The sequence below is a fragment of the Oreochromis niloticus genome, linkage group LG7 (genome assembly GCF_001858045.2).
Source record: "Oreochromis niloticus isolate F11D_XX linkage group LG7, O_niloticus_UMD_NMBU, whole genome shotgun sequence".
NCBI lineage: Eukaryota > Metazoa > Chordata > Actinopteri > Cichliformes > Cichlidae > Oreochromis > Oreochromis niloticus.
In genome coordinates, this window is record NC_031972.2 from 35,937,442 (window position 1) to 35,951,650 (window position 14,209).

The window sequence follows — 14,209 nt, forward strand, 5'->3', positions numbered from 1 at the left end:
CAAGATATTTATATGATTGTACTTGCTCTATTTTCTGACCTTTAATTAAAGTGACTCCGTGCCCGTTTTGTTGTTTCCTAAAATCAATAACCATATCTTTTGTTTTGGATGTGTTCAGCTGGAGATAAGACTCCTCCCACCACTGAACAGAGTCATCAATGACTGGACCGTGATTAGTTTCACCCTCTTTCAGTAAGCTGACAATAACAGAGTCATCTGCATATTTAATGATGGCCCTGTTTTCATATCTGCTCTGACACATGTTTGTATAGAGAATGAATAATAAGGGAGATAAGACGCAGCCTTGAGGAGAACCTGTGGAGGAGAACACTGGGTCAGACAGAATCCCGTTTATTCTTACTCTTTGTGACCTGTCAGTTAAAAAATCTAAAATCCAGCCCAGCAGGTTTTTCCTGATTTCAAACTGTTCTAAAAGTCTTTTAATTAAAATATGGGGCTGTATTCTATTAAAAGCCGAAGAAAAATCAATGAAAAGTCCCTTTACTGTCTACATGTTTAAGAATCAGATTTAGTAAAGTCAAAAGTGCGTCCTCCACTCCTCTGTTGGGCCTGTATGCAAACTGCATTGGATCCAGCTGATGTTCAGTCTCTTTCATAATCACATTTCTGATGACTTTTTCAAAGACTTTCATTACAACTGAAGTGAGGGCAACAGGCTGAAGTCGTTTAGAATTGTTGGACGACTAGATTTAGGGACAGGAACCACGACTGCTTCTTTCCAAAGAGAGGGCACATGTTGTGTTTGCTAGGATTTATTACAAATAACCTGAAATATAGGACTGAGTTCTTCAGCACAAGATTTAATTAGGCGGCCACTAATATTCTCAGGACCCTGGCTCTTGTTCACATTGACTGTATGAAAGGCCTTTTTAACATCGCTGGGTTCAATGATAAAGTGCTGAGTGTCTCTCAGTTTCTGTTTCCTCACTAAAATCAGAAGAACTAAAAAGAGCATAAAACATGTTTAAAGCATTCAATTCAATTCAATTCAATTTTATTTATATAGCGCCAAATCACAACAAAGTCGCCTCAAGGCGCTTTATATTGTACAGTAGATAGCACAATAATACATACAGAGAAAAACCCAACAATCATATGACCCCCTATGAGCAAGCACTTTGGCGACAGTGGGAAGGAAAAACTCCCTTTTAACAGGAAGAAACCTCCGGCAGAACCAGGCTCAGGGAGGGGCGGGGCCATCTGCTGCGACCGGTTGGGGTGAAAGAAGAAAAACAGGATAAAGACATGCTGTGGAAGAGAGACAGAGATTAATAACAGATATGATTCGATGCAGAGAGGTCTATTAACACATAGTGAGTGAGAAAGGTGACTGGAAGGGAAAAACTCAGTGCATCATGGGAATCCCCGGCAGCCTACGTCTATTGCAGCATAACTAAGGGAGGATTCAGGGTCACCTGGTCCAGCCCTAACTATATGCTTTAGAAAAAAGGAAAGTTTGAAGCCTAATCTTGAAAGTAGAGATAGTGTCTGTCTCCTGAATCCAAACTGGAAGCTGGTTCCACAGAAGAGGGGCCTGAAAACTGAAGGCTCTGCCTCCCATTCTACTTTTAAATACTCTAGGAACAACAAGTAGGCCTGCAGAGCGAGAGCGAAGCGCTCTAATAGGGTGATATGGTACTACAAGGTCATTAAGATAAGATGGGGCCTGATTATTTAAGACCTTGTATGTGAGGAGCAGGATTTTGAATTCAATTCTGGATTTAACAGGAAGCCAATGAAGGGAAGCCAAAACAGGAGAAATCTGCTCTCTCTTTCTAGTCCCTGTCAGGACTCTTGCTGCAGCATTTTGGATTAACTGAAGATTAAAAGAAGATTTGCAAAATCTCTGTCTGAATTAAAACCGTCTAAAATGATCTGACTGCTGCTCTGGGGATTTTGAAACCCTGCTATGGTTTTCATACAAGTCCAGGCAGACCCAAAATTTTTGGCAGCAAATTTGCTTTCAAGAAGGTTTTTGTAGCTCTGTTTTGCTTTCAAGATCTCGATTTTCAGGTCCTTGGTGGCTGTCTGAAAATCAGTAACAGCCCCCTCTTTAAAGGCCTGTCTCTTTTTCCTTAAACAGGATTTGACGCTTTTAGTGACCCATGGCTTATTGTTAGCGCAGACTTTAACGCGCTTGCGGGGTATAATCATGTCTTTACAAAATACTGCATAAGAGCTAGTAACATCCACCAAAGCGTCGAGATCATCTCCACAAGACTGAATAAAAACTTCCCAATCTGTACACTTAAAACATTCCTGCAAGGTAAGCACAGATTCTTCTGACCACATGTCAACATCCTTAGTCTTTGTCTTCTCTAAGACAGTTTTATAGATGGGCAGAAGATGCCAGAGGAGGAAGCGGGAGGGATTTATAAGCATTCTTCACCGATCCGTAACAAAGGTCCAACACTTTATCCCGTCTGGTAGGACAGGATACATATTGATACAAAGTTGATTAAAGAGAGACATGGTTAAAGTCCCCCATTATAAAGTTTGGGGCATCAGGAGAAAGCGCCTGCAGCTTCTGCACTACGTCTGAGATGATGCTGCAGGTGGAGGTGGGGTGAGCCCTCGGGTGGATGTAAACTACGGTAATAGAAAGTTGTGGAAACTCACAAAAGTCTCTCTCGTTTGGCTCTCGGCGTGGCTTTTCTCCTCTCCTCTCCCTTATCTTCCCTGCTTAGCTTCTTATGTCCTTGTCTCGTGTTTTTACTTTTCCCTGGAACACTCTCTCACTGTCTGTTTCTAAAACCTGAAAGAGAATTATGGATTTGATCAACTGGTCTCTGAATGCTATTGACACCCTTTTCTCAACGAGAAGTCTGGGCTCGGGAGAGCCCGAGTGCCCTGAAGGGACTTTCCCTGCCAGATACACGATGGACGGGTGGCTGAACTGGAGGATCGTGTGCCTGGCGGGACTGTCGATCGAGGATGCTGAAGATATCTACCTATTCAGAACCTTGATAACAGGATTCTCGCTGATCGGAACCGGCTGTTCAAACCCTCACAAGGTTGCCCGCTGGGATTGAAACGATGGGACGAGGCGTGAGTTTCTCAAAATGGGCTCATTGAGTGCAACATGGAAAAGATCTTGGAGAAGCTACGGCTGCTGTGAATACTCAGAATAAGACCTCTGAGCGCAAACTGATTACATCTGGAGGGGCTCGCTCGGAATAACACCTCTGAGCGCAAATTAGAGGACATCTCAGGGAGGCACACTGTCGTGAGTTTTTCAGAATCGGCTCCTTGAGCACAAGAATGACAACATCACAGAACGCAAGTATTGCGAGGCTCGCGGCTCTCCAACGGGAGATTGAGAGACCACTGTGTTAGAACAGCTTTGAAATTCATATGAGTTGTTCGCAGAAAAGTTAAAACCACCATCACTTCATGCGGAGACCCCTTTGGCGCCAGCTGTGGTCTCAAGGCTGGAGCTGAACAACAACACCCTGATAACGACTGTGTTTAGACTGTTCTTCCCTTTCTATGCAAGGCCACCTGGGTTGGCTGTAAGACTGTTTACTTAGCCTGGCAGGGCGAAGGACACTGTCTCAGCTGAACTCTGGACACACACACACACACACACACACATACACACACACACGCGCGCACACAGACACTTACACTGATAAGCATTCACTCATCCCCCCTCCCCTTCCAACACCTTCGATGCTTGTTCCCTCCTGGGGAACACAGCGGGTCTGAGCCTCACCCGAGATTTTTTAAAACTCCTTTTTTGCGTTTACGTGTGGACGAGGATTACAGAGTTCATCACACAACGTCAAAGGTATGTGCCTTTATTCACGTCACGCTGTGCGCCACGTTATTGTTTACATGAGATGAATTGCAGAATGGCAGATAGAGACAAAACTGTTAATCTCACTGTCTGCAGGTTTTACACGCTTACATACACACACAGTTACTGTCCCTCCATTTACAAAGGCAGAGGCGTCACGGTGTAATTATTTTACGTGTAGTTGTTTTTTTCCTGTCTAATAATATTCAACATTGCTATCAATACATTTTTCAAAAAATGCCTCTCTGTGCAAAATGGGTTTAAACACATGAACAGCTGTGGGATACTGTTTGTCCGTGATTTGAACCGGGGGAACAAATTACGGCAGGATCAGCCTGATATTATTTGTATCCCGCTGTAACTTTACTGTATAAAGAGCTAACATGTCCAAAATGTCAGGAGTAGTTAGTTATTACAACAAGTGTTTGTGAACTAAAAATCAAGAATGTGGGATCCTGTTTGTCTGTGATTTGTCCGTGATTTGGAGAGCCCAGCGCTGCTCCCGACGCAGGAAAAACCAGTTCTGCAGGGAGACCTACCTCAGCACCTGTGCAGGTGAAACCAAAGGGTAGATTTGCTTCACCATATTTTCTAGTCTTTGGCTTAGAATGAAGTTGGTTTGAAAACATATTCAGCGATGCTTCATCTCCTGCTTTGAGTTTCTGTAGGCGCCTGTGCTAGCAGTGTCCAAGCGTTGTTTTTTTTTTTTTTCCCTTTTCATGCCACGCCCCCCCCCCGCAATGGCTCTGCGCCCCCCCTAGGGAGCGTGCCCCACACTCTGGGAAGGTCTGACTTAAGGGAAGTTAAAGACTTTCTTCTGCACCTACATTTGGATCAGCTCGATCCATGACAGTCATTCAGGCAGTAATGCCTGGACTGGAAACAAGCATCCTTAAAATAATACAACATTCCAGCCCATGTGTTGGAATGGAAAACAAATGTGTTGTTTAAATTAAAGACTGCACTTGTGACAGAACAATAAATATATTTAATTTTGTATATATTTGTATTTTGATTATATAAGTAATGTAAGTACAAAACAAACTTGTGGTAGACCTAAACTTATTTTCAGAATAATTACATCTGAGACTTTGTTTCATTGTAAGATTATAATTGTTTGTTGTTCAGCAGAACAGTGTCCAGTATGTTGGCTGTTATACTTTGTTGTGTTTGAAAATAAAAATTGGGCTGATTTTAACATCATTACAAAAAGTGTTGTTAATTATTTTTAATCATATTCAGGTTACCACAAATTGTTTTTTCATTTAGTTGAACTTGAAATGTTTGTCAATAGGTAAACAATTAGTATTGTCAGAAAGTCAGAAATATCAAGTTATTCTTACAGTTTTTTCTGATTGCTTAAGCACATTTTTTGTAACTATTGGCTATTTTTGCAAAACTCTACACACAAATAAGAAAACCTGTCACCCAATTATCAAAACATTGTAGTTCTCTTGCAAAAGCGAACACAGCTAGATTAACTCTTCACACCTTCGTAAAAATGGTGTTTTCATATCAAACAGTACACACAAGCCATCATCTACTAAGCACACAATGCGCCAACTGCACACTGATGGTATGAATACAAAACACATCTGGCTTTTGCATTCTCTGTGTACAGATGTCAATTTGAGGTCACACTTTTCTCATAGTGTCATGTAAACATACAAGGATCCAAACTTCAAGTAATGGTGTTTATTCACACTCATCAAAACCAAGACAAAGTCAGAACACAAAATAGGAATTTCACAAAAAAAAGGAAAAAAAGACAATCAGCCTACATCATGTCGTCTTTCTGGGTCCGGCCACAAAATTTCGTCCACATCGCATGCGATATCCTCCAGTCCAAGGCACCGGGGAAAATATCTCCTTGAATGCCGTATCCAGGCCTGACATGATGCCTGGTCAGTATCTCCACATGCCTCCTCCATTGCCTGTAAAAGGGCTACCTGTTGATGAGGATGACGGTTGTACACTTTCCAGCACCAGGCAGAGAAGAACTCCTCGATGGGATTTAAGAATGGAGAGTATGGAGGGAGGTTGAGTGCCATGAAGGATGGGTGGTCTGTAAACCAGTTGCGGACCAAAGCAGCCCTATGGAAACTAACATTGTCCCATATGATGATATATCGGGTCTGCTCTGGTCTCTGAACAGTGAGCATGTCATGCAAGGTGTCCAGGAATGCAATAATGTGTGCAGTGTTGTATGGGCCTATGGTTGCATGATGGTGAACAACACCATTTTGGCTTATAGCTGCACACATGGTTATGTTACCACCACATTGTTCTGGGACATTGATGATGGCACGGTGTCCAATGATGTTCCTGCCACGTCTCCTGGTTTTACTGAGGTTAAAACCGGCCTCATCCACAAAAAGTAGCTCATGTCCCATTGCATCTGCTTCTAGTTCCATCACTCTCTGGACAAGACAAAACAAATGCAACACATCAGGCCCATGCACAGCACTACAGTATGCACTTCCAAATTCAGAACCAATGACACTAGCTTACCTGCACATAGTCATATCGCAGTTGCTTTACACGTTCTGTGTTTCTCTCGAAAGGAACTCTGTAAATTTGCTTCATTCTTATTCTGTGGCGTGCAAGTACACAACTTAGTGCAGAAATGCTTGCACTGTGTATATTTTGAAAGATGGTGTCATTATCAATTATGCGCTGCTGTATTTCGCGCAGTCTTATTGCGTTATTGGCAATCACCATGTTCACTATATGGGTCTCTTGCTCTGGAGTGAACATTCTGCCTCTGCCCCCAACATCTGGACGTCTAGCAATTCTGTAAAGTAACAATTTCAGTATTTTTGCATGTATGGTACTGTTGTGTTTCTCATTAGAGTATGGCAGTGCTACAAAGTACTTACCGATTCTCATTTCGAAATGTCCTAATGATGCCTGCCACAGTGTAGCGGCTCAGTTTAGGCTGAACCCGTTGGCCAGCTTCCCTCAGGGTCATCCCATGGTTGATGACATGGTCCTCTGATTCTCACTCTTCTCACTCTTGCTGCTCCTTCCATTGTACTCCACATAGACAGCTTACCTGTGGCCTGTTTATAGTGCTTAGGCTGATTGCAAAGTGGACTAATTATCTAAAACAGTTTTCACATGTGAAAGTGTGCCAGACAGTTGGCAAAATAGTGTTAATGATAGCCATACATGTGTATAATTTTGCTAGGAGTGTGTTGGAAATTAGGTAATTAAGTGTAAGCAGTGAGTTGTGTTTAAAGTTCTGCAAAAAGAGTGTTGTGCAGTGAATTGTGCCTACAGGTTTGCAAAGTGTGTGTTACAAAATGGCAAACTGAGTGCAAAGCAGTGTTTGTGCTTTTAGTTTTGCAAACTCAGTGAGTGGTTTTGCTATAAGTATTAATAGTTTTAGAAATTGTGCTATAAGAATCACAGTTAGGGTTTAAGCATTCAGAAAAAACTGTAATGCTGCAGACTTGCAATGTATAAGTTGTCCTAACTTAGTCATTTTTAGCTAAGCTTTACTTAGTTTTTTTGAGGCAATGAGTTTCCATAATTTTTTTGAGTTTTGGGAACTAACACGGCTGTACAGTGTACTCAAAATGAGTAAGTTGCCCTAACTTGGTCATCTTATGTAAACTTGATCCAATTTTTTTGAGTTCTGGGAACAAATGAGCTTGTACAGAGTACTCAAAGTAAATAAGTTGTCCTAACTTAGTCATTTTTAGCTAAGCTTTACTCAATTTTTTTGAGGCAACGAGTTTCCATAATTTTTTTGAGTTCTGGGAACTAATTAGATTTTACAGTGTACCTGTGCAAATACACATATGGGGGAAAGGGAAAAGAAAGAAGAAATAAAAACAGAAAGAAGAAACAAACAAACCAGATAGATCATTCAGCAAATAAATAAGCAAGGGGGACCAAACATTGAGAAACAGATCCTCATTTCCTCCTAAAACAGCAGCAAGTTCTTTTGTGAGGAATAAATTTAAATAATTCCCTGTACCACAAAGTCACAGAGGGAGGTTTATCCTTAACCCAGTTAATGAGAATACATTTCCTAGTGTTAAATCCGGGTTCAGATATTGAAGGAGAGCACAAAAACAACAATTGGTCCAGGAGAGTCGGTCAAACAATGATTTTTAATGAACACACGTGGGAGATGTACACTGCAACATCAGCTGTAAATCTCGCCCCAAAACTGCACAATAAAGGATTTTATTCCATCAGGGCAATTTTAATGACACCCCCTCATGCGTCATGATGATATAGTACATACATGAGTTTCAAAAACACACTTGTTCTGTTGGAAACTGTTGACACATTTTAAAAGGACATCTTCTTCACGAGGCCAGATCCTTCCCGGTAATCTTCTAACTCTGCTTATCCCCTAGACAACCTGTCTCTTCTGCAGTACATAATCTTACAGCTACAAGGTTTTGCAAACTATTATTTGAATATTGAAATGATTAGAGAAATGTTTGTTTTATAAAACCTGCACTCTTTTGAAAACCAGTATAAAACCTGCACTCTTTTGAAAACCAGTATAAAACCTGCACTCTTTTGAAAACCAGTATAAAACCTGCACTCTTTTGAAAACCAGTATAAAACCTGCAATCTTTTTAGAACTGGTATAAAACCTGCAACCTGTCTAAAACTGGCATAAAACCATTATAAAAACTCTTTTTAAACCAATTTGCAAGTACTCAAAAATGTTTATATGTGCACTGTGCCTGTACAATGTAAAACAAAAAAATCTACACATGTATCAATGAAATCAACTTAAATCTCCCTTTCAAATGGGTGTTCTAATAATTTTTGAATGTAGAATACCACTGCAGGCCAACCAAGCAAAATAACCAAGCACACATGCACATGCATGTGCACATACACATGCACACATGCATGCAAACACACTACTGTGCAGTGTTAAGTTCACAATTAAGTTTGCGAATCTTAGAGGTCATCTTGTTAAAGTCAAGCTCCATCATAATCTTTTGAAGAGCCTCAAAGGTGAACCTGAATCCTCGTGGATATTCCATATTAAGAGCATAACAGAGTCCAAAGACCATTGCCACTCCAGCTGCCACAGAAGGCAACTCATTCAGGACTTCTGCATCATCAATGATTATCCCGATGTCTCGAGGCTGATGTAGGAGGCTTGAGTTGTCCCTGAAGACGAAGAGTGCCATGGTGGTACTCTGCAGCTCTTCCTCAGCTTCATCCTTCTGGGATATCTTGAGGTAAAATATGGAACAAAATGTACAAGTGAAGAACTGAAGTCTGGCACACCTGATAAATCTTTGACCATAATAAACTACTATTTTGATAGTTGTTTGGTCACAGACTATTAGAACAATTATTTGACTAATCAGATTGTGAATTGCATAATGATTAAATTAAACCAATGGTGGAACATTTTCATAAACGTTCCACAAAGCCCAAGAAAAAAAAGAAAACAATACAGAACCCTAAGATATTAACTTGATGAGTTGATTAATCGTTGCTGTTCTACATTAATCACTGCATTTAATAGCAGAGTTGTCAAATTTACATCAAGAGACTGCATCTCATGTAGAGACAGAACAGATATGGACATACCATGTATTCTTTTATCAAGTCCTCAACACGTTCTCCAAGGTAGATAATGAGAGATTTAAGTATACACTCCCTCCTAATGTCAGCATCAGCATCCTGCAGGAACAGTTAAAATTGTTACTATGCAATATGGAGAGTATGCTGCGTGAAAGGAATTTTTTTTCACCTCTCTATCCTCATGAGGTGACTAATGCCCCTTTTCCACCCACAAATCGGCACGGTGCGCTTGAGAGCAGTTCAGTTTAGCGCGGATGAACTCGCTTGTTGCGGTGGAAACATAAAGCGGACGTAACTGGGAACAGGGGCGAACCCATCTGGCTATGAAAAGTCGCGCGCAAAAGTCTTTGTCCGCAACGTCACAGCCCGAAGAACAACAACAATCGCGATATATGTGTGTTTTTGTACTTTGCTCTGTCTGTGGTTCATTTTGATTGGTTTGATTTTTGGTTCTTGTGGAGGAAGTCGCCATGGTCCAAAGTCAATGGAGTATGGTTGCTGGGAGTTTTTTTTAAAGCCTTTTGTGGGAGCACTTCTATATCACATCACGTGGGCACCACACACACCCGGGCCAATGAGGTGTAAAGGCGGTGGAAAAGCGTCCGCAGGGGGCTAAAGTGAACTGAGCCACACCGTGTTCTGTCGGTGGAAAAGCGGCATATGCTTTCTTGTCCCTAAATAAAAGTTTATACGTATACATGTATGTATGTGTATCTGGCGAGTGAGAGTGAAAATGTGTCTCCAAAATAAATTTTGTTGTAGTTGTGCTCTGTACTTGTATAATGACAATAAATCTCTTCATTCATTCAAGGACAAAGCAAACACTTCCTTTCAACATTTTAAAAGGTCACAGCCATAATCACTGACGTTACCAAAATAAAACTGTAACAGGATACAAATTCTCATTAGATACAGGGGTTAAAATGCTAACTGTCATGTTAATAGTTAAGAAACTCTAGGATTATAGCAGTTTTTGCTTTGGTTGTCCCTCCTTTCTTTCTGATTATTTTAAGTAGCTGTGGGGAGTGCTTGTCCAGCTGGGCCATGAATCTGGTTAGCAGGGGAACTGCAGTAACCCGCAGAAACTCTGCATTAATCTGTACATGAGTAGACAGTGCACAATACATTTTTTTAAAGACCAACTTCCAACAAGAAAAAGTCAAAACATATTTTTCCCATTTCCAAACTATGATAAAAGGCATTAGTACAAAAAAGTTAAAGTTATACCTCTTCCATCTGAAATAGACCTGGCCATCTTTCCAAGAGGTTCTTGATGTCAGGCTTCTTATCCACAACCTCTTTCCTCCTGAATTCGAAGGTCAGTGTATGATTTTCCTAAGCGCACCACTTCGAAGTGTTCCTGTGGCCAATGTAAACCATGTGTAAGAGTTAGACCAAAAAGGGTAGAATTTAACAAGTTTACACAGAAATGTCAAAAACTGCCCAAAACTGAAAGATTGCATTGTAAAAACCCATTATAACAGTTTCTAAGCAAAACAAGTTGTTAGGCTTCAGTTACTCGTTAAGTAGTTACACTCCAAAATAACAGGACACAATCAAAATGAAATGTTCCCTTTGCCCTCCATAGAAAATGTTGCTGCATTTATAACTGGACAGAGGAAATTAGTGGACAAGGATCTCTTACTAACTCACACAACGGATGTAACTAATGCAATAGCAATATTACTTACTACTACAAAAGTGATTTTCAGAGTGCTTTTCAATTACGAAGACTAGAAAAGGGGAAATGGGGCACATCTCCCTACACAACCAGCACTGAGCACACACCTGGGTGAAGCTGAGAGAGCAATTATTGCACACAATAGTGGCAACACATCAGCAAGGTGAATGAGAGGATAATGAGGGAGGGTCTAGATTATTATGAAATGTTTAAAAAGGATGTGCAGTGTAAATGCAAAATGATACCTGTTCAGATTAAATGAAAATGTATGCTTCAGCCATGGAATGGATGGAGCGATCTGTGGTTCTGAAAGCATACAGAAAAAAAAGAATAATGTTACTTCTCTATAAAACACATAACATAGAAAAACCAAGAAATACGTAACATGACATACACATCCTTGTAAAAAGCTAGTACTATAATTTGATTTAGGTTTACCAAACAGTCTACAGAGCAGCCATTAGCGACTAAGTTTGGCATAGGGTCAATTTTTTGCTGTTAAAATTAAAATTTCTTCAGAAAATGCACATTTTTCCGAGCCGCGCCTGAAAGTCAATTGAAGGAATTAGTCTTATGTCATTGATCTTATATGCTGGCGGGTTATTTCTGTCTCTAAATCATGCACATTAATAATTATCTTTTGCGCTCGGTGTACAAACACATAACACACAGATATTTATATGAAGAGAGACAGAGACAAACGTGCGTGCACAAACACAAGCTTGTGTCTAGAAACCGCAAGCTCACCAGAAAAATTCAAACGAAGCGGAGCACGGAGTTATACTATGAATGTTATGAACTATGAACTTATGCTAGCTAGCTGTATCCACCACCGATGCATCGTGGTAACGCTAGCTAGTTAGTATACTGGTAAAATACGGCTTTTTGCCTAACTTGCATTCCCGACTGTGATGGTCGGTTGCTGGTAACCAGTTCTAACGTCGCGCCGGATAGCTAGCTAGCTTGTAGCTAGCAGCTGCAATCATGCAAAAATTGGGGGTGGCTGTCGACCCAGCTTAAATGGGGTTATTTTCTGCAATTTTGGCAAGACAAATTATAAAAGCTTTTGTAACACACTTGGCTTTACTTGGCTTTACAGCCCTGGCCCGCTACAGTCTTTTTGCCTTAAAAAAAGAAAAAAAATGTGTCTGTGTCTCTTTCTAACTTTAGATAAAAGTATGTTTATGTCTAAAATCAGAAGCCTTTCCTCTTTGAAGTCCACCCTGCAATACAAACAAATCTAACATGAAAACGAGAACAAAAACCAAATTAGACTTTATTTTGTCTTCAAGCTCAGCTTGTTTATGCAGGTGCACTGCAGCAGAGGTTATAAGAATAAGCCGTAGCGCGGGAGCAGGCATTTTCCTGATGGCACGATATTACAACACCGAGGAAGCAGTGGACATCCTAATGCGCTCCGACAGCGAGGATCTCTCCTCTTCACCCGCCGAGAGTGACTCTGATTCCAGGGATGACACGGAGGATTCGTCTCTCCACACCGATCAGCAGGAGTCGTCTTCTGATTTTTCTTCTGGAGATGAGAACGAGGGAGGGACGCACGAGGAAGCAGCGGCGTGGACCTCCAAAAACGGCAAGAAATGGTCCCCGACAAACACCGAGACGCTCCGCTACGTCACAGCACCCACAGGGCTTATTCCGGGACCGACCCACTACGCCGTCGCCCGAATTTCTGACCCACTCTCCAACTTCAGGTTGTTCCTGACTGATGAGATCATGCACCATATCGTTGAAATGACCAACCTCCATGGCAGACTGTAACTGTATTTCATTTACAACAAATATCTAACTAAAAGTTTTCTTATCGGCGAAATGTGTAGCAAAGTGTAAAAGCTAAATTTCTTTGTGTGTTGCTGCAGCTTTTTCATTAACTTGGTGCGTTTGGCAACACCTTAGGGGGAAATAATGGTAATAAGAGGGACTGATCCATATGTGCACAAAGACTAGACACTGTTTTGTTGTACTGTATTTCCCTGGCTGTCATTCAGAATGTGTTTATCGTGAGCAACTACACACTAAACAACTCACACTGTTTTATTTTCACATGGTCTTACTGAGGTGAGGTACTGGAGAGAGGGATATTATACCCCTTCTGTCAAGAGTTTATTTTTAATAAGACATTCTTCAGGTTGAATAAAGACACTCAGACGGTTTGAATATAATAACAGCAACGTGCACGGGTGAGGACTCTGGCGAGGCCCCATGCACGGGTGAGGACTCTGGCGAGACCCACACCCTGAGTGCAGGCACAGTTCTTTATTTATAGGTTACATCGCGTATGCAAGTACATCACATTTCCTCTTTTACAAGTTCCTCTAATCCAATGGTTGTGTGTGTGGGAGTGTGTGAGTCACATGTGTGTCTGGCTACTTCTTTTAAGGAAACGTGGTGCACTTTTGAACTCTTGTGGTTTGGGTGCTGCATCTGTTTCCTGTTTAACTTATTTGTGTTGTAGAGTTAACTGTCAGCTTGCACAACAGTGGAAAAGTTCAGCAAATCTTGTGAAATATATGAACACTTCATGATATGCTTGTTAATGAAAAACAACGAATAAAAACACATAAAACATAAAATCTTACAACACCTTCTGTCAAAAATATTCATGAGCTTTTTGAGTGTTAGGTTCTAATGAATTATTCATGAGCTCAGGAAGTAATTAAATTATGATATTAATTAAATTATGATATTCATAAAAATTATGATTTTCATAAAATTATGATATTCATCCAAAATATGCTAGTTCATTGCTTTTCTTCCCCCCAAAAAGAACTAATTGATTATTTTACAAAGTTTTTATATCAAATAGCATTCTTTTATTTTTTAATCCATTAAAAAACTTTTTCCTTTTTTCCCTTAAGAAACGCCATCTGGTGGTGGGTCAGCGCATGACATCGCATGAGTGCACAGTGCGCGCACGAGCGCGCCTGTGTGTCTAGGCGCGCACGTGCGCGCGCCTGACTCGGGACCGGGCCTGTGTCTCTGGGACCGTGTTTATGGGTGAAAATGTGTTAAACCAGTATAAATGTGCTTAGTTAAACTTGTGCTTTTGTAACGTTCAGTATGGCCAGACATACAGGGTGCATGCCTTGTGGGAAAAGTTTATTTCAATTTATATG

General features: G+C 40.8%; 2 protein-coding genes across 3 annotated transcripts in view; one reads left to right on the forward strand and one right to left on the reverse strand.

Annotated features, from left to right (window-relative positions):
* LOC100703853 (HLA class II histocompatibility antigen, DRB1-8 beta chain) overlaps positions 1–14,209 on the forward strand; it is a 222,926-nt gene that overhangs the window by 66,413 nt on the left and 142,304 nt on the right. The gene's annotated exons all lie outside the window — the stretch shown is intronic.
* LOC109202865 (uncharacterized) lies at positions 5,587–6,807 on the reverse strand. Of its 2 annotated transcripts, XM_025908537.1 has the most exons (3): positions 6,700–6,807; positions 6,332–6,614; positions 5,587–6,240 (listed from the first exon to the last, which is right to left on the reverse strand). In XM_025908537.1, the coding sequence occupies exons 1-3, from the start codon at positions 6,789–6,791 to the stop codon at positions 5,593–5,595; spliced, it is 1,023 nt and encodes a 340-aa protein (XP_025764322.1). In that variant the 5' UTR covers positions 6,792–6,807; the 3' UTR covers positions 5,587–5,592. The 2 variants fall into 2 exon arrangements, with proteins under 2 accessions (XP_025764322.1, XP_019216950.2); XM_019361405.2 differs by having other exon boundaries at positions 6,332–6,807.

Bases quoted from the DNA above. Each gene is read 5' to 3' on its own strand.
- LOC109202865 (XM_019361405.2), bottom strand. From the start codon at position 6,709: ATGAGAATCGGTAAGTACTTTGTAGCACTGCCATACTCTAATGAGAAA. The intron at 6,241-6,331 runs GTAAGCTAGTGT...TGTCTTGTCCAG, and splicing joins TGCGATATGACTATGTGCAG to AGAGTGATGGAACTAGAAGC.